General features: G+C 46.3%; 1 protein-coding gene across 10 annotated transcripts in view; it reads left to right on the top strand.

Moving 5' to 3' along the window:
* Frmd4a (FERM domain containing 4A) overlaps positions 1-17,589 on the top strand; it is a 579,710-nt gene extending 562,121 nt beyond the window's left edge. For 5 of the 10 annotated variants that reach the window (XM_036187605.1, XM_036187606.1, XM_036187610.1 and 2 more), the window contains 6 exons: positions 489-545; positions 3,842-4,085; positions 4,797-4,961; positions 6,242-7,125; positions 8,875-8,971; positions 14,367-17,495. In XM_036187605.1, the coding sequence (XP_036043498.1) occupies positions 489-545; positions 3,842-4,085; positions 4,797-4,961; positions 6,242-7,125; positions 8,875-8,971; positions 14,367-14,469 (1,550 nt within the window). In that variant the 3' untranslated portion in view covers positions 14,470-17,495. Of the gene's footprint in view, positions 1-488; positions 546-3,841; positions 4,086-4,796; positions 4,962-6,241; positions 7,126-8,874; positions 8,972-10,972; positions 11,046-14,366 lie in introns of those variants that run through there. The other 5 variants (XM_036187611.1, XM_036187608.1, XM_036187604.1 and 2 more) reach the window with 5 other exon arrangements.
* The last annotated feature ends 1,923 nt before the right edge of the window (positions 17,590-19,512 follow it).

Raw genomic sequence — 19,512 nt, 5'->3', positions numbered from 1 at the left:
TACTGCCCCCTCTCAGGCATGTTCCTAATTGAATGGTGACTATAAAAATAAGCTTTGGAGAGATCGAGTCTGTATTTAGCATGCTTGTTTTCTCTGCTAATGACTTAAGTTCATTGAGAAACCATTTATTACCGTGTGAGCAAAACTAAGTTCCCTCCCTTGGTTTCGTATCTGTTGACTAACAGTTGCTGACTTCTTTGGTTCGGCTGGTACTTGTCCCGAGCTTGCTCTAGGACAATGATGTGGCTTAAGCAGGCCCCATTGCCTTTCTAGGACCTGCTAAGCCACAGTATCTGGTGAACAAGAGCATAAGCACACAAAGATTAGGACCCATTGCAGAGCTGGGGTGGGGAGGGTGTGCTCACAACCTACCACAGGCACTGTCAAAGGACACACCCAACGGGGAGGGGCAGGCTGGTCTTCTCTGCACACAGGGCTTTGTTTCCAGAATGTGTCAACCCTGGTGGCCTTCACTTTTTGTCTTCTAGATGGAAATATCGCCAGTGAAGACAGCTCCCTCTCTGATGCCCTTGTTCTTGAAGATGGTAGGTTTTCCCATTCCCTGCTCTTAAAAGTGGACTCCTGGTTCAACCCAGATTATTCTGCATGCAGCCTGGAAATGGCCCTATAGACAGGAAAGAGGCAGGTTGAGACAGGGACAGGACTCCTTGCAGGCTCCTTCTCCCCCAGGAGTCACTGTTTGCTCACAGTGAGCGCCACATTGACACCTGTTTCCCAGGGTTAGCCAACCTGCAGCCCTTGTGTTCCAGTAGCATAGAAAATACATATTTGCATGCCCTGAGAACCTGTGGGCCACGGGTTAGACACTACTGGAAATGCATAGCCTAAAAGAAGTATTCTTTATCCAATGTGGCCCAGATAAGCCAAAACGCTGGATACCCCAAGTGATAATCATGAAGTGGAATTTTGTTTTTATAATAGCCAAAGAATATTTTTGGCTGGCATGGTAGCTTTAATCGTGTAAGCACATGAGAGGTGGAAACAGGGACAGGAGGGTCAAACATTCAAGGCCAACAGGAGCAATATAGCAAGAGCTTGTGCCAAAAACAAACAAGGACCTGGGAGTAGAGTCCAGTGCTAGAGCACTTGCCTGGATGTAAGGCCCTGGGCTCCACCCTCAGGACAAAAAAAAAAAAAAGAAGGGAAAATCAGGTAGAAATTTTTTATGTAAACAGAGCCTTCCTCACGTATATCTTCCTTTGGGCAGTCCTGACATACAAGGAAAGAGGTAGCCATTGATTTGGGTTACACAACAAAGCTTGGGACCTACTGGGAGAGTCTGAGCTACAGGAAGGAATTGGCCTAGCTGCACCTCTCCGAGACAGGAGATATGTCCCTTCAGTGACATGGACAACCTTGGAAACTGTTTTTTTTTTTTTTTATTTCCTGTTTGAATTCTCAAATCTGGCAATTGCCAGGATATTTTCTTGGACAGGTCTTAGAAAATGGGAGTTGAAAGCCCCTCCTAACCCTTCAGCAGAAGCAAGCATTCATTCCAAACTTAGAACCATTTCAAAGCTATTCCCATGGTTGCTAAACCAAAACATTGGACGATGAGGGCATTAATTATATGGAAATCTATTAACTGGTAGTTAATTTTTTTGCCCTCTAGGAAAACCTCAGGCAGCCAGTGGTAAGTGACTATTGAGACAGAAAACATAGAAGTCACAGTAATAACGATAATTGCCACAGTAATAACGAGTGCTCTTGATGTGGGAGAAAGCCTAGGGAGCTAGCTATCCAGTTGTCTTGGCCTTGCTATAAGAAATCAGACTGTCGAATTTTTCTGTCTGCTGAATTAAATGGATGGGGAAGACATGGTGTTCCGTGAGAACACAGAAGCCTGTTTGGAAAACAAGACCCCCAGTTCTACCACTGATCTCTGCCACCCTAGTCTGCTGAGGAAGGAACAAGTTGACGAAGTTCCTTGGCACTAGGAGTCTCCAGGGCTGTATGCAGTCACTAGCTAATTTGGAGACTTCGTGATTACAGCTTTGCCCCCACGTCCTAGGCCTCAGACATCCGACAGCTGTAATGGCCTCCTCTTGTGTCCTGTGTTCCCGCTGAGGCTCTCACTTGCTAGGGACCCCTCCTGGCTGATTTTAGGGACAAGCAGGGGTAGACCAGAGCAGATAGCTGGCCTTTGAATTTGGGGGATTGAGAATCAGGCTATGAAAAAAAATTAAGAGTTGAAAATGGATATAGGATCTCATGAATGGTGGTGGGATTTCCCTCTAGCCCCCACCCCCTTCCCTGTGAGCATTTCCTCTCCTTCTGATGCCACTGCACCTCAGGTTCCCATCACCATCTCTCTTCCTGACCCTTCCTTGTCTCTCCTGTCGCTTTTCCCGGGGCGAAAATTGCCGGGATGGCGGCCCTTAAACAGTGTTTTCACCGACACACTTCTGCTTAAGTGAAAGTTTTCTTGGAGCTTTTAGGCCAAATCTCAACTCCTTATCCGGAATTCAAGGTCTTTTGCTATCTAGGCTCACTCAGAAGCCCTCACTCAGAATCCCTCCTCGCTCACTCGCTCGCTCTCCCCCAGCTGAGTGGCACCTCCTGCTCATTACCACACTCCCTTCACCTCCACATTTCTACTTAGTTTCCTTCCTTAGCTGCCCACCCATAGCTCATTTCCTTCCAGATAGCACTTTCTTGTTGTTGTTTTGGTTTTTTTGAAACAGGGTTTCTCTGTATAGCTGTGGAGCCGGTCCTGGAACTCACTCTGTAGACCAGGCTGGCCTAGAACTCATAGAGATCCACCTGACTCTGCCTCCTGAGTGCTGGGATTAAAGCTGGCCACCACTGCCCAGCTCAGATGGCACCTTTTGGTTGGGGATTGTTGTTTGGTTTATAATTGCATCAGGTCCTAGGTACCTCATAATGGTCTTGAACTCATTATGTAACTGAAGCTGACCTTGAGCTGCTGATTTGCTGGCCTCCATCTACCAAGTGCTGGAATTATAGGCAAGAGTCACCATGCCTGGTTAGATGTCTCCTTTGACTAAAAGGATTTGCTTCCTTTGGAAGTCATCCAGCTCATTTATTGTACCCCAGAGATGGCAGGGATAGGGCGCTATTGGGACTGGGACCCTCTTTCCCCAAAACACCTTGATCAGTGCTGAGGCTATCAATGGAGAGGCACTTGCCTAGCATGCATGAGGCCCTGGGCTCCATCCTGGTATCACAGATTTTAATACACCAGAAAAAGATTATAAAGAACTTAAGTAGCTTGTGAGGGAAGCGCGGCTGGTAGAGAACCAGATCTGCCAGCACTTATTATACTTGACAGATATACTTTCATTTTTTTCCCCTCCAACAAATATTTATTGAGTACCTACTGGGTGCCAGCTGTCATTCATTCTAACCCTGAGGTCACAGTGATTAACAGAGCTGATAAAATCCTCAGGAAGGTTAACTCCTCCCCCCAAAGCAAACGAGATCTGTCTAGTGTCTCTTCAAACATAAATTATGGCACAGCTCCATGCCAGAGCATTTGCTTAGCATGTGTGAGGCCCTGGGTTCATTCCTTAGCACCTTAAAAAAAAAGTTAGAACATTAAATACTACGTTTGCCTGTTTAGTATGAAGTGATCACTACTTGGCAGCATCGAATCCAATTCAGACTTTATTCACACTTAACTAAAAGTGATACTTACTGCCCTGTTTAAGGCTCTGCCTTAACTTGAATTGACCAGTAGTCAAGGAAGGGGCATCGCACATATTTTGATGTGTAGTTCCAAGGTGCTGATGTGGTCTGGGGCAAATCTCTATGTTTGTGAAAATGATGACTGATCAGTTCCTCTTATCTGTCTATGCAGAAGACTCTCAGGTTACCAGCACAATATCCCCCCTACAGTCTCCACACAAGGGACTTCCTCCTCGGCCACCATCATCCTCGCACAACAGGCCTCCTCCCCCACAGTCCCTGGAGGGGCTCAGGCAGATGCACTATCACCGCACCGACTATGACAAGTCACCCTTAAAGCCCAAAATGTGGAGCGAGTCCTCTCTAGACGAGCCTTATGAGAAGGTGAAGAAACGCCCCTCCCACAGTCATTCCAGGTGAGTTGGATTGGGACACCCAAATGAGGTCTCTGGCTGCGCTTGAGCAGAATCAAAAGGTGGCCCCACACATTACGGTATTCCCAGAGGGTGCTTTTCCTTCTAGGACTTACAGTTCAGCTTTGCTCACAAAGCCCTCTGCTGTCAGCCTCACAGAAGTACAGATCTGTCATCCAAAGGGAAAATACCAATGGTTTGGCTCACCATCAACCTGTTGGCAGATGGCTTTAATGCCATTAAATTCCACAGGAATTAATTAGGAAATTGTAGCCAGCAGTATTCCAGAATGGCAAAGGAGAATCCAATCAGAGGCTCCCCAAGGTGGTGCAGAACCTAAACCATCTTCCAGGCGATTTCTGGAGCCAAGCTGCTGCAATGTAAGATGCACATTAGCAGCTCATTACTAGGTTAATATCAACATCGTAGAGATGACGACTTGGAAGACATTTTAGGTTTGCTTCTGTAGTTGCCATTTTCCATAATCACACGGCCCCAACAGGGTGCCCGAACAGGAATTTTGTTTCTTGGAAAACAATACCCTGTGCTGACTGCAGAGGTGGAGGGGACAAAGCCTGCTCCAACGGGACAGTGAGAGCTGGAGTCCTGGGCAAGCTTTCCCTACAGTTAGATTCGCTGTCCCAAGCTAGTCAGCCCCACCACTGGGAAAAGGCGCCACACTGTGTGACCAGCATGGCTTCCCTCTGCTTGCAGCAGCCACAAGCGGTTCCCCAGTACAGGAAGCTGCACTGAGGCAGGAGGAAGCAGCTCCTTGCAGAACAGCCCCATCCGAGGCCTCCCACACTGGAATTCCCAGTCTAGCATGCCATCCACCCCAGACCTGCGTGTCCGGAGTCCCCACTACGTGCATTCCACAAGGTGAGTCTGCTGGGCCTTCAGACTACCTGCCTTTCTGGTCCACACCTTGGTACAATAAGACATTGTAGCCCCCAAAACAGGTGAGCTAGAGTCAGACTCCATCCTGCCTAACTTGACCCTGGACACTCATACAGCCAACTGTCCATATCTGGGGACCTGTGGAGCCAGAGAATTCCAGTCTCCTGGAGAGAGCTAACAAGGATCCTAGTAGGAGAGGGGGCAGAAAAACTAGCCCAGTTAATGTGGGAAGTGCAGCAGCCTTGTACACCCCAGGCTAATCTCTGCTCCCCATTCTTCATACACCTTTCTCATGAGCCTGCGTCTGTTCTGGACTCATCTTAATGTCTCAAGGCATACATTTAAAATGATCAGAAAATGGCTTCACTGAATCACAATCCTTTTCTTTCTTTTTGTTTTTTGTTTGTTTTGTTTTGTTTTTTCGAGTCAGGGTTTCTCTGTGTAGCTTTGTGCCTTTCCTGAAACTCACTTGGTAGCCCAGGCTGGCCTCGAACTCACAGAGATCCACCTGGCTCTGCCTCTCGGAGTGCTGGGATTAAAGGCATGTGCCACCACCGCCTGGCTCACAATCCTTTTCTAAGTGCTGTAAAGCCAGATCATGGAAGGTCACTGGTCAGGGCTATGTACTTCTGCCTGTATGCAGTCACGAGTCACTATGAATACACAGAAGTAGCTCTAGTATTTTCAGTGCCATTATCTATCTCTTGTTGATTGATATTGGTGGATATGCAGAGTGGATCAGAGGCAAAGTCTTGATACTACTGGTAGGTATTTGTATCATTCATGTTTAGGGGTTCCGTGTTCCACCAACCCTCCATTTTAGAGTCCTTATAGGAAACAGCCATTGGCGTTCATTTCTGAGCAGTATTTGGTTCAATCAGAGTGTCTCTGTTAGACATTTTGTTACTGATTTGGGTTTTGCGGGCGAAGAGGGTTGTTTGTTTTACCTACCATCAGCATTTTAAAGGAGTTAACACTTAGAACGTAGTAATTCTTTGGTTCCCTAGGAAGCAAAAGCCCTATTTTGGATTTTAGTCAACACTTTTTAGAGGAAACCCTGTGTGAATCCTAGCTGTACTTCCACTTCCCTGGCTCCGCCTCCAGGGACTCTTAGCTCCCTTCCTCACCTGGGACCTAGGGAAGTACCTGGGTTTCCAGGGCAAGAGGCCCTGAGCCTCATAGGCTTTTACACTCCAGTCCTACGGCTTTCAGGGGACCCTTTGACCCAGAACCCCAAGACTAACCCTGCGGTCTCCCCACAGGTCGGTAGACATCAGTCCCACGAGACTGCACAGCCTCGCACTGCACTTTAGGCATCGGAGCTCCAGCTTGGAGTCCCAGGGCAAGCTCCTGGGCTCAGAGAATGACACCGGGAGCCCCGACTTCTACACCCCGAGGACTCGTAGCAGCAATGGCTCGGACCCCATGGATGACTGCTCTTCGTGCACCAGCCATTCGAGCTCAGAGCACTACTATCCGGCACAGATGAACGCCAACTACTCAACGCTGGCTGAGGACTCGCCCTCCAAGGCGCGCCAGCGCCAGCGGCAGAGGCAGCGGGCAGCAGGCGCCCTGGGCTCAGCGAGCTCCGGCAGCATGCCCAACCTAGCAGCACGCAGTGGGGCTGCAGGCGCGGGCGGCAGCGGCGGCGGCGTGTACCTGCACAGCCAGAGCCAGCCGAGCTCGCAGTACCGCATCAAGGAGTACCCACTGTATATTGAGGGCAGTGCCACACCCGTGGTGGTGCGCAGCCTGGAGAGTGACCAGGAGGGCCACTACAGCGTCAAGGCGCAGTTCAAGACCTCCAACTCCTACACAGCTGGCGGCCTGTTCAAAGAGAGCTGGCGCGGGGGTGGCGACGAGGGCGACGCAGGCCGCCTTACACCATCGCGCTCCCAGATCCTGCGGACTCCTTCGTTGGGGCGTGACGGCGCCCACGACAAAGGCTCGGGCCGTGCTGCAGTATCGGACGAGCTGCGCCTGTGGTACCAGCGTTCCACAGCCTCGCACAAGGAGCACAGCCGCCTGTCGCACACCAGCTCCACCTCCTCGGACAGCGGCTCTCAGTACAGCACCTCTTCCCAGAGCACCTTCGTGGCGCACAGCAGGGTCACCAGGATGCCCCAGATGTGCAAGGCCACTTCAGGTGAGCAGAGTGGCGGGACTGCGGTGACCTGGGTAGCCTGTAGGTTGCCTAGACTTTGCAGCCAAGAAAAGGAGTTATTTATTCTGGAGGCCTTGCTGTGGAATGTGGGAAGCCCGTGGCTCTTATCCCAACACTCATGTTGCTTCCTTCCTTAACCCAGGCACAGAGCAAGCTTTCCGTTTGCCCCTCCAGTTAAGGACGGAAAGCCAGGTCACATCTCAGGGTTTATCCTGCTAAGGGTGCACCCTTTTCCTGGTGAAGAAAAATTCTAGTGTGTTAGAGACCGGAGTTATAACCTTGCCAAGGTTGGGTTAAAAGTGAGTCCTGGATCTTGAGGCCATAGGGGAAGAAGTGTTTACTCTCCGAACCTGACAGCTGTCCTACATAGGTAGCTTGGCTGCTCCTGGCTTTTCTATTCCAATGATGTCCTGACACCATCACAAAGTGATTTCTTTTTCACAGAAATCACAAAGGTGCTTTCAGAATCCTTGATACTGTGTCACACTGAAGTTTGAACCCAAAACACTGTGCAGTGCCAAATTAAGCAAAATCTGGGAGAACTGTCCTTTCCCTTAAGAAATGTCTCTATGAAGTAACAATGCTAATAACCAACATTAACTTAGCACTTCCTTTGCTACATCGGTGATGCTCACTTGTATACTCATACCACTTAGACAGCGGTAAAAACAAACCAAACAACAACAACAACAACAACACTACAACCCTTCCCTCTAGTAGGCAGAAAAGGAGGGAGGATTCTGAGACAAATAGTAAGCAGTACAATAAAACGAGAACTGGGGACGAGTGTCATCTGGAAGGTAGTTTGGAGCCTGGAAGGAAGAAGTACTTTCTGCCCCATATCCCCACTGCCCTTTTCATGAGAACATATATGCCAAACAAGTGCCAGAGACTAGACCACAAGTGATCTAGTCAGTCCTGGGTGTACCATAGCCTATAAGGTCCTACACCTTCCTCCTGTTCTATTTATTTATCTAGAAACCAAGCCGCTGGCTTCCCACCAAGATTCTGAGAATGGATACATTATGTGTAGCATCTGAAGGTCATGATCACTTCTGGTCCTCTAAGATCCAGTGGTTAAGTACCAATGGCAAAAGGATAGGATTGTTTCATCCTCTCAAAACCGCCGTTTATGTGGATCTGCTTTACTAAACGATAGTGGGCAGATATTATTACTAATATTTTAGTAAATTGTATCTGAGGTTGACAGAAGGAAAGGATTCCACCCACCTGTCAAAATGCAAAGGATGCATTTAAGTAGGATTTATTTGGTGCTAAATTCTCCTAACTAGATTACTATGTGTTCTACCAACAGTAAACACCTACATTTGGATGAGCTGTTAAAACTCGGTTCATTTAAGGGTTACTGAAGTGGCAGCTGGAAAATCTGAGACAGCAGAGGGCTTTCTGGAGGCCCCTCCTACAATAAAGCATGATCCTCACATGGGGCCATGTCTAAAATGTCATGAGGCAACCCTCTATGCTCAGGTCTCCACCACAGAAACATGGGGCTTCCCATTCTCAGTTGGCGAAGTCACCTGTGGCCTCAGTCAGAACAGAGGAATGTAGTTAGGAGGAGAAAATACATTTGGGGGTAGAGGGTATTTCTCACTATGTCATGGGGTCAGAGACCCCGCCTACAAGGCCACGTCTGGCAATAGTAAAAGGTGAGTTATGAGCTCCTTCATCTGACCTGTCTTTCCGTGCTTTCCCCACATCAACTACATGCAGCTGCCTTACCTCAGAGCCAGAGGAGCTCAACACCGTCAAGTGAAATCGGGGCCACCCCACCAAGCAGTCCCCACCACATCCTGACCTGGCAGACGGGGTGAGTTGTCCTTTGAAGTGTTGACTTGGGTCTTCTGGGCTCTCAGCTGTACCAGCTAGGAAGACCAGCAGCAGCATCGAGCTCCCAGGGATGGAAGGACGCCTCGGCAAATGAGTGCCAAGGCGGCTCAGGCTTCCTTTCGAAAGAATTTCCCCATACTGCTGTCGCCTCCCCAGCTGGCCTACTGGGGGATGGACGGGGAAGAATTCTACATGGTTCTATTTAAAAGTAGGTAGTGATTTCCTGGGATGTAGGAAGGCAAACGAAGAAGTGGATTCAATTCCAGACAGCATTGGATTTTTCCAAGGCCAACTTGAAATGCCAAGCAAAATTGTCAAAGGTGGGAGGGAGTACCCTGAGCCTGATATTACACATGCTTCTCAGTGTAGTCACTGTCTTAATATCGGGATGCATCCTGAGCAAAAAGGGCTCCTATCTAGGTTAAGCAGTTCTCCATCAGCAAAGGGGATCCTGTACCTTGAGACCTTTAAGTAAAGGCTGCACACAGCAAAATAACTGACACTGGAAGTCAGCTTTTGTTTGTAGCTTTAAGTGTGTGGATTTCGGGCAGAAGCAGCTGTGGCTGGTTAGGATGCCCTGACCTGTCAAAGGGTCAAGCAGACACAAGTATCCTGCTTTGTTCTTATCACACACTGTCACTTTCCACCCCACGCCTCTCTTCTGTCCCTGCCTCTCAGACTACGTTCTGTCAACACCTGCTGGTTACTGGAAATGGGCCCCATACCCAGCTCAATCCGCAGCTTTTGCTGTTGGGCATTGGTGGGCATGTCTGGGAAAATCTGACAGCTGTGTGCTGAATTATGAGAAAACCACAGTCCCACACTTGGCATCTTTATTCCTCCACATTTATCTACAGTGAGCTGACACCAGGCCTTTTCTGGAACCTTCATTTTTGGTGGAGAAGAGGAGAGCATACACTGAGTACTGACATGAACACAGAGGCTGCCAGCTTTTCCAAACATAAATGAGTTTCATGGAATTCTGTCTGTTCCCTGGCAAGGAAAGGATCTAGATCTTTTGGGTTTACAAGTGAGACAGAGACAATGAGTCATAAACCTTATGTTCTTCTGGTGGGTCCTAAAATACGGTCCCCAGACCAGCAGTTTGGGCTTCACCCAGGATCTTCTTGGGCCTACCAAAAACTGAATCAGAAGCTCAGGGGTGGGCCCATTGGGTGTATTTAAATAAGCCCTCGGGTCATTAGGATCAATGGTTGGACACCCACTGAACCCACCCCATGCTGCCTCTTTACTCTTCAAATTAAGAAAACATACAGCCTACAACTATAGTGTTTTTCATGTCTGCTCCTCAGTGTGGCTTTTGCCAGTAGCTACCTCTCTGTTTATATTACAAGTCACTGACAAGTTGCTCATACCATCCTCTCTACAACAGTAGCCTCTGAAGTCAGACAGCTTCTTGGCTTAGGGTCTAAGAGTCTCCCAGGATTAATTCATACAAGAGTGACACATCTGTATACCTCTAATGGCTAAACCATATCATCCAAATAGGTCTCTTGGAATCTTCTGTGGACCCTCGCAAGTTTCTGGGCCATATCCAGTTTTATCTGATCCACTATTTGCATCACTTGACTAATAAACAGGCTCTGAAATTTACAAGCATCCATCCCACGCCCACTCAAGTCAGCCCTTGTACGTGCTTCCTTTATCACATCTAGCCAGTGAGAGCTCAAAACAAAAAGATACTGTCCTTGAAGTCCAGTGTTTTGCCAGACTGAATTGTTCGAGAATAATGTGATAAGAAAACAAGACAATGGGTAACAATTGCCACCACCCGCCTTCCTAACGTAACTAATGAGGTCTTGTCCCTCCGTGATGGAGACTCAAAGTTCTGCATGCCTCTTACTGTGCCAGATAACCAGTGGGTCTCTCCAGGGTGTTGATAAGCTACTCATGGTGTGTGCCGGTTCTTCTATGTAACATGAACTCTCTTCTCTTCCTCCTTCCGCTCTCCTTTGTTCAGAGAAGCAACAGAAAACTCTCCCATCATGGATGGGTCTGAGTCTCCAACTCACCAAAGTACTGATGAATAGAGGTATTGTAAGGGAACGTTTTGTTCTTACTGCCCACGAGTGTGTGATCCAGATGTCCTGCATATGTGCTGCTTCTGCCCATGTCATAGTTTCCAGTAGGAAATGTCTGAATGGTGTGGAAGCTGTTATTTTTATGTTTTATTTCTAGATACATGTGGAGCTATGTGTTTGGATGTGTGTTTTTACATCAGATGTAGGATAGTCCACATTCTCCTTCCAAGAAGAAATCACTATAGTATATTTAGACTTGCTAGGCTTTAAATACAAACAAAAGATAAGTTGTAGAGGTTTTCTGTTTATCAGGTTTGTAAGTAGTATCCACGAAAACAGCATCACTGTTGTTTAAAACAAAATTGAGCCCTGAGTAAGAAACTGCCACATACAAGTATTGCATGCTCTACAAATTTAAGTCAAAATGCTAAAAAAGACCCAGAGGCGAGAGATGCCTTTTAGTTCTCACACACACTTCGTGAGCCTAGCTTTAAAGAACTACAGTAAAGCAGGGAGGCAGAGGAACCATTCCAAGAGCAAAAACCACAGGCGTGGATCCCAGCAGGGCTCTTGGGAGAAGAGCAAAGAATCCCGTATAGCAGAAGAGAGCAGCACTTTAGTCTGGAAGGCAGGACAGGATGAGACCATGAACACTTTTATAGTTGGCCAAAGGGGATTAATCCGGAAAGCAGGGGAGGAAGATGGACAGACAGCTCATCCTCTGGTGACAGTGAGGGTACTGCGAGAGAATGATGTCACAACATTTTCAAATTTGAGTTGTTTTTGTCCTCCAATATGAAGGGATTCAAATGTGCTGAGTGATGGTAATAGAGACCTGAGAAGCACACTTAAAAAGCTCATGTGGGAATGTGGTTTAATCAGTTCAAAATGAACTAAAGATAATACTGCTGGGCAACAGCGGAGTCAGGATGACACAGAGGTCTTATTACCCTGGCTTTACAACCACTGGCCTACAGCACTGTTCACTAACCCAAATATGTCCAACCAGTTGGCTTGGTAAGTTACAACCCATATCTCAATTCACAGTGTATAGGGAGATAAGGCATCATTCAATATTTAGTTATTACTCATTTTAAAAAATGATTTAACCTCAGACTATTTAGGATCCAACATACAAGAGATTCAGATATGTTCTATGACATTGAGCTGTGTGAGATGGTGTTTTCCAATATGTGTTCTATAGGTATGAACAGGTGATACTGTGTGAGACATTCTAAGTGAAACAAAGTAACGCATTACTTCTCAGAGCCTCTGGTATGTGCTCACTGTACACTATAATTGAACCCACATCACACTGTATCAGAAACAAACTTCTAGAAATTTCTAGGAAGCTGTACCAGTATTTTCTGCATAGGAAAGTGAAGCCAACCCTTAAGCTTAAGCAAATGAACATGTATAAGCTGCAAATCTGGGAAGCTGAGGCAAAGCTAGGGCCAGAGCTCCCTAGCTGTTCCCATGCCCACTTCAAAGTCAAGGGCCATTTCTGAACCAGTGAGTGTGGCTGGAGAGCCTACTGGGCAGTCCTAGGCCACGTGTTCCCTCTAGTAGGCATAAGAGGACTATGAAGGGACCAATCCCTGGAGCCATGCACATCTCCAGCAGATTCCCATCACCTTTCCTATTAAAAGTTCTTGGTTCTTTTGACAGAATTTATAAAAGCCAGTTTTGTAGTGGCGAGACATCATTTGAAGAATGAGTATAACTGCATCATCCACTCATTTACCCCCCAAACATTATATGCTAAGCATGCTTTCTACCACGGAGCTATAGGCCCAGCCCCTGTATGTTTTTAAAGATACTTTTATAAAATCACAACATTATTGATTTAAAAAGCATAGCCAGGTGGTAGTGGCACACACCTTTAATCCTAGCACTCAGGAGGCAGAGGCAGGCGGATCCCTGTGAGTTCAAGGACAGCCTTGTCTTTCAAGACAGCTAGGGCTACAGATAAAAAGACACCCAGGACCAGTGTCCTTACTAAGACAAGCCTTTGCTTCTAAAGCCACATTTAATCTGAATTAACCTCATGGACTTCCAGTGTTCCAAGCACACGGCTGCCATGGAAACCTACCAGAATAGTTGGAGATAGCTTGGGATTTTTCCAGCTTTCACAGACTTTGCTAGGTCTGACAAGGGACATTTACAAAGTATTAGATACTCAGCGTATTCCTGGAGAAGTAAGCAAATCAGGCAGTAGTGAGAGGCTTTTGAGATTCTCTTTAGAAGGAGTGGGCATCTCTTCCGGGTACCCATTCCCTAAGTGTGCCCCTGGCCCCAGGCATGGGAACTGAAGGGTAACCTAGGGACAGTTAGAGACTCCGTTAAGTAAGGCTGCAGCCACTCACCTGTGTGAGCACTTGTTGATACCTATCAATCACCCTAGGTAATAGGGAATTAGGTTAGGGGAGCTCCCATCTAACCTACTAATAATACTTATGCAAAGAACTTTCTGTTTTCTTCCATGTATACTTTTCTATGCAGAGAAATAGATTTTTATTTTATGTTTCTATGTATATTGTTCTACATTGAGAGAAATAGATTTTTATTTTGTACTATTTTGGTGCTGAGCATTAAGCACAGGACCATTATATGCTAAGCATGCTTTCTACCACGGAGCTATAGGCCCAGTCCCTGTATGTTTTTAAAGATACTTTTATAAAACCACAACATTATTGATTTAAAAAGCATAGCCAGGTGGTAGTGGCACACACCTTTAATCCTAGCACTCAGGAGGGAGAGGCAGGCGGATCCCTGTGAGTTCAAGGACAGCCTGGTCTTTCAGGACAGCTAGGGCTACACAGAGAAACCCTGTCTCAAAGAACAAAAAAAGGCTCACATTTCAAATGTTCTTCCAGGACAGTGATAACTTACCACAGAAGTGCAGTTAACCCTTGGGTCTGATGTAAGGCAAACCATTGACCATAGTGTAGGAAGTCATCCTGAGGAATATAACCCCAGGGGCTCCTCAGCTGGCTTCACCTGAAAATCATGGATGGGACTTTGAAAGTTCCCAGTAGTGCACTCCCCATGCCAACCTCAGCAGAGCCAGACTCAGGCCTGGACACGAGCATTTCTGAGGACACCATGTGCTCATTGTTACCTGGTACTTCCTTAGGTTTCAGAGGTCCCTTGATGTAATCTTGGTCTCCCAATGCCTTCCATACACCAAGTGCCATGGAGACCGCCACATCTCACCTATGTGGGGCAGGGAGGACAGCCCATCTATGGAGGGCATGTCACCCCCATGTACCCTGAGCACAGCCCCACCTGTACTCCTCTCTTCTAACTCGTCATCTCCCTTTGGGTCCACAGGAGCTACAGTGATAGCTGCTTCCTGGATTCCTCCCTCTATCCAGAGCTAGCTGATGTCCAATGGTACGGGCAGGAAAAAGCCAAGCCCGGGACCCTCGTGTGAGCCAACCCGGCCTCTTCTGATCGCCGCACGCCATTTTGAGTCACCTCACTGCCTCTCAGTTGCCTTACCCAGACACACTGTCACCTGCACCAGCTTCGGCCCTTGGCACTTTTTTTCTCCTGTCTCCATATCCCCTTCACCCTCAAAAACCTGACTGAGGAGACATTTTGGAAGGTTCCGATCCCACTGTGTGTCCCCTGGCTCTCTTACCCAGAGAGCCAGGCAACAATCCTCACTGGCACCTTGGTGGTTTCCCCTTGCCATGACAGCTCCAGGCCAGGAACTGTCAGGGAAGCCAGCACATGCAATCCTGTGGAAGAGAAGCGTCGGTAGAGAATGGAAAACAGACTGACCAGTGTGCGGAGACCTTGACACTGCATCCAGCTGCCACCTTAGGCCAACTGAGCGCTTCAAGAGGAGGATGTCTCCTGGGGATATTCAGTTTACACCTGAAATGTCCTGTATTCTGTAACAAGACAGCCTGAAAGAGTACCTACGGGGAAGAGTGAGAAAGAAGACCAGCGCTTCGGAGACGCATTGGAGGGTCACAATCGGTTCTATGCTGCCAAAGATTCGACACATTCAACAATAAACAAATTGGAGGGGCCAAGAGGAACACACTGTTTCTGCAGTGAAATTTCTTTTCAGTTCTAAACTGCTTCTATGCAGCACAAGTGAAAAGTCCACCATCTGTAAACCATGTCCAGTCGTGACCCGTCTCCTGTCAGTCCATTTCTCACTGCCCGAGAGCCTGGAAATGAACCTAATGGGACCGTGAAGAGGGAGGAGGCTTGGCTGGCAGGCTCAGAATCTGGCTGGCTGGACATGAAGGAGGAGCAGGGCACTGTTAGGACCGCCTGATACAGGGGCCCCCGCCTATGTCCCCAAAGCTGCTTTCCTTTTGGGATTGGTCAGAGCTAAAGGTGACCACTGCCAAAAGTAGTTCTCTCTTGTTAAAACAGCCAGTAAAAGTGTAACCTTTCTTTTTTGTACAAGGCATTTCGTTTTCTTTTTTATGGGAAACCAAGGGAAAAAGCACATTGCAGTCTATTCAAGTGTTTTACTCTCGTGGCTCACTGTGTTTGTCGACACTTGTGTGACAAAGAACTCAGATGGACCTCTCCTGTAAGTCACTTAGTCAAAGAACCCAAGTATGCTCTTAGGTAGGAAGATTGTTTTTTAAAATGTGTCTACCAGCCGGCAGGCAGAGCAGAGTTGAAACAACTCAGCTCCCAAAGGGCCCATTCACCTCCAGCAGTATCCATGACCTTGATTTACCACCTCTATCCACAGATACCAAGAGGCAAAAAAAAAAAAGAGAGAAAAAAAGAGAGAAAAAAAAAAGCATGCGTGCAAGCTGTTCGTTTACATGTGTTTTGAGCTATGCTTAACACACAACCAAAAAGCCATCAATCTTCAAAGGCCTCAAAATTTTATAATAACTAACCAGTCTTAGTTGGGTTACTCAAGAAGGCACAAAAACCAAAAGAGCTTCCATGGAGGCAGTACATGTTAATATACGTGGGGCTTGTGGGGGGTCACCTTTGTAATGATTTCCTGTGGGAAAGGCATCCAGGAACAGGAGCCAGGATGGGAGTACTTCTGTGGGAAAGCAGATCTAAAAGTTAGCTGTGGCATCAAAAGAAAAACCTTTTTGTTCATGTAGATGAATCCAAGAACAATAGACTCCACCAGACCAGGAGGGTAAGAAATGGACACCAGAAAGGACTATCCCTGTTGCTAACTCTGCAGTGGTTTGGAAAGCTCTGGAAGCCAAGTGGGAGCATTTACACCAGGCAGAAGCATCCATACCATGCGGTCTTAGGCCTCCTCTGCCATTTTTCTATGGCCCATTCAAGGCTGGGTACCCCAGAGCTGGGCATGGCTGGCTTGATGATTCAACTTTCAGAAACAGTACTCTTCCTGGACACTTCAAGGGTAACCCTGTAGGATTGGTGGAAACTGGGTAATGGTACAAAATGAATCTGGGGCTTGACAGAGATGGGGGCTACCATTTTTTTGTTTTTTGTTTTTTTTCTCCTAGTATGATGATCAGATCTGCAAAAGGCAGGTTTATTCGGGGATTTTTCCCACCTATCTTCCCCAAAAGGAAATGTGACACATTGGGTTTTTTTTTTTCTTCCAAAAGGAGATGCCTGAATAATTAGACTGAACTATGGTGCAACAGGAAAAGTCCAAAGGGAAACAACGAACAAGACAAGGTTACATAGTTACAGGTTATAACATAGACCTATGACATAGTGTGAAAATCAGTTCTGAATTCCGTTGGATCAATGAGAGAGGCAGAAAGAATCTAAAATGTAATAAATTTGGGAGCAGAGAGGAATTGTATGGGAGCTGTGAATACCATCAGGATAGTCTGGTAGTAAGGACAGAGATTAAGTAAAACAGGTTTTACTGTTTAGCTGTGTTCAGTTAATACAATGTACATAATAAGCATTAGTCCTTTGAGACTGACATGATAAATGGTCAGTGTGGTGGTGAACTCTAGGTGTTGTATTCAAGCACCTGCAAACGCTTTACAGATCCCTATTTCTTTAAAGGAAGAGGAGCTATGAAGCCCCCAGTCTGATCTAAAGCCCCTATTGGATTCTTTGGGTACATGTAAGAAATTGCCTGTTTCAGCCAGAAGACTATGTTGTGAGCCAGGTTGGTTTATTTTGTTATATGCAGGTGAGTGTTGAAACTGTTAAAATCCCAATTTGTTTTCATTCAGTATTAGTTTAGTTCTAAATATAGCAAACCTCATCCAGGTGCTATCAGATGACCAATTACTGCTTAGTTAACTAGGTGTAAAGTTTTACATATCCATTCATGTCAATAGTTTATTACAAGTTGTGTAAAATGGACTCTAGTTTAATAATGGGGGGAAAAGATTAGGTTGCTCCTGAAACTGACTGTAGAGCATGTAAAATGATTTTACTGGATTCTGTTCAGCTGTAATCAATGAAAACGATGTATGTTGTAGACAAAGTTGCAGAATTAAAAGAGAAATCTGCTTTTAATTTATTCTTTTTGTATTAAGAATTTGTATAGTACCTTTACATTTTGCAGAACAGTGTTGTCAACACTTATTAAAGCATTTTCAAAATGAAAACACCCCAGGCGCCTCTTGGACACTGTTTGTTTCTAAATGATAAATGTGTAACCATGCTCCAGAAATCTGTATGTCAAGTGCACTGGGCCCTTTTTTAACACACACACATACACACACACACACTCACATCACAGTATTCCTTTTGGTTTGGGCTTGTTTTTTAGTTCTTTTTTAGATAGTCTCATTCTGCAGTCTGTGCCAGCCTGGAACTTACCATATAGCCCAGGGTGGCTTGGAACTCACAATCTTTTTGCCTCCAGCCTGAGTGCTGGTATGTACTACCACAACCAGCTATGCATGGAACTACTGGCTTGCCAGATGAGAAAGAGAAGCTTGTTGACTTGGTAGAGGCTAGTTTTCTATTAAATTATCTACCCTCTAAATCATACCACTGAAGCAACAGCCTAGTGCATTTACAGAAGTACCCTAATTAAGGTATATGGCTCCTGGCTTATTCAGCCGACTGCTGCAATTGTATCTCTGACCCCTAACCTAACAGACATCTCTTTCCTAGCAGGAAACTAGAAGTCTAGCCTCCAGGAACACCCTGGATGGAAAGCCCTTCCTGATCACTAGAGCAAGACTAAAGCTGGCCAAGAAGAGTAACAATGCACTAAGAAGCTGGACCTGTCTGAAAATGAGCTAAAGGGACAGCTGACAACTTCCTGAACTCTGGCAACTGCCTGGGAAACTTCTTAGGGGAGTATCAGAGCATCCCAAAATAATCTACACTGGAAAAAGAAAAGGCCTCTTGTAAACATGCATAAAGGTGCCAGAAATGAGGCTACGCTCTAAGCTCCATCACACGAAAACAACTGAAGCCTAGGAAGATGGCACTGTCTTATGCTTCCTGTCCCTTTTATACACGCATGCACACACGTAGGTGTGTGCACACAAACACACACACATGTACACAGTCCTTCTTCCCCTCTCTTTATATCATATCAACAAGAGAATACTAGTTTCTATTTTGATTCCCAGAGAACACAAAGTAAACACCCGAATCCTGTAGAAAATACTAAAAATATCCAGCCCTTGACTTCCCAGAATATCTGTTAAAAACACTTAACAGAAACTATCCAAAGTGGCGTGTGCAGACCCACTTGAGGACTGGTGAGCAGACGGCAGCCTCCATCAAGGCACTGCACACTGGTACAGAACCCATGTCCTCTAAAGCTTAGGGGTTCGTGGATAAGGCAAAGAAGAACAGGATCTAACCAGCAAGGGACTCTACTGCATTAAACTGGGAGGAGATTAAACCAATTCCCAAGGATACCAGAATAATCGATATGTAAACAGGAGCTCTCTCACTCAGACCTTGTTCGAAGAGTTGGCCTCTTTGAGGGCAGAAGAAGGTAGAAGAGGCAGTGAGCTCTAAGCACTAAGCCAAGCTCCCAGCTTAGTCACTTCTATTCAGCCAAGATCAGAAAGGTCAACATTACAATACTATCGATAAGTAATTGATAAGGTCTAGAGGTCTAGAGGTGTGTGTGTGTGTGTATATATACACAAACACACATGGGGGGGGTGTTAAGGAATTTTTTTTTTTTTTTTTTGTAGAAACTTTTAAGATTCTATCCCCGTAAGCTAGTAGGCTCCTTTTTTCTTTCTTTCTTTCTTTCTTTTTTTTTTTCCCCCAACAGGGTTTCTCTGCGTAGCTTTGTGCCTTTCCTGGATCTCGCTCTGTAGACCAGGCTGTCCTCGAACTCACAAATATCCACCTGCCTCTGCCTCCCGAGGGTTAGGATTAATGGTATGCACCACCACCGCCCAGCTAGTAGGCTTCTTTTGTTTCTCTGTGTGCCCATTTTCCCTAAAAATCAGTCCAATCATGCACTCATCCCCTCCATTGTACCCAACCCAGTCATCAAGATGGACTCCCCATGATGCCAAATGCAATAGTTAACTCTTTTTGTCATTTTATG

The sequence above is a fragment of the Onychomys torridus genome, chromosome 5 (assembly GCF_903995425.1).
Source record: "Onychomys torridus chromosome 5, mOncTor1.1, whole genome shotgun sequence".
NCBI lineage: Eukaryota > Metazoa > Chordata > Mammalia > Rodentia > Cricetidae > Onychomys > Onychomys torridus.
This window is presented reverse-complemented; position numbering and strand designations above follow the sequence as displayed.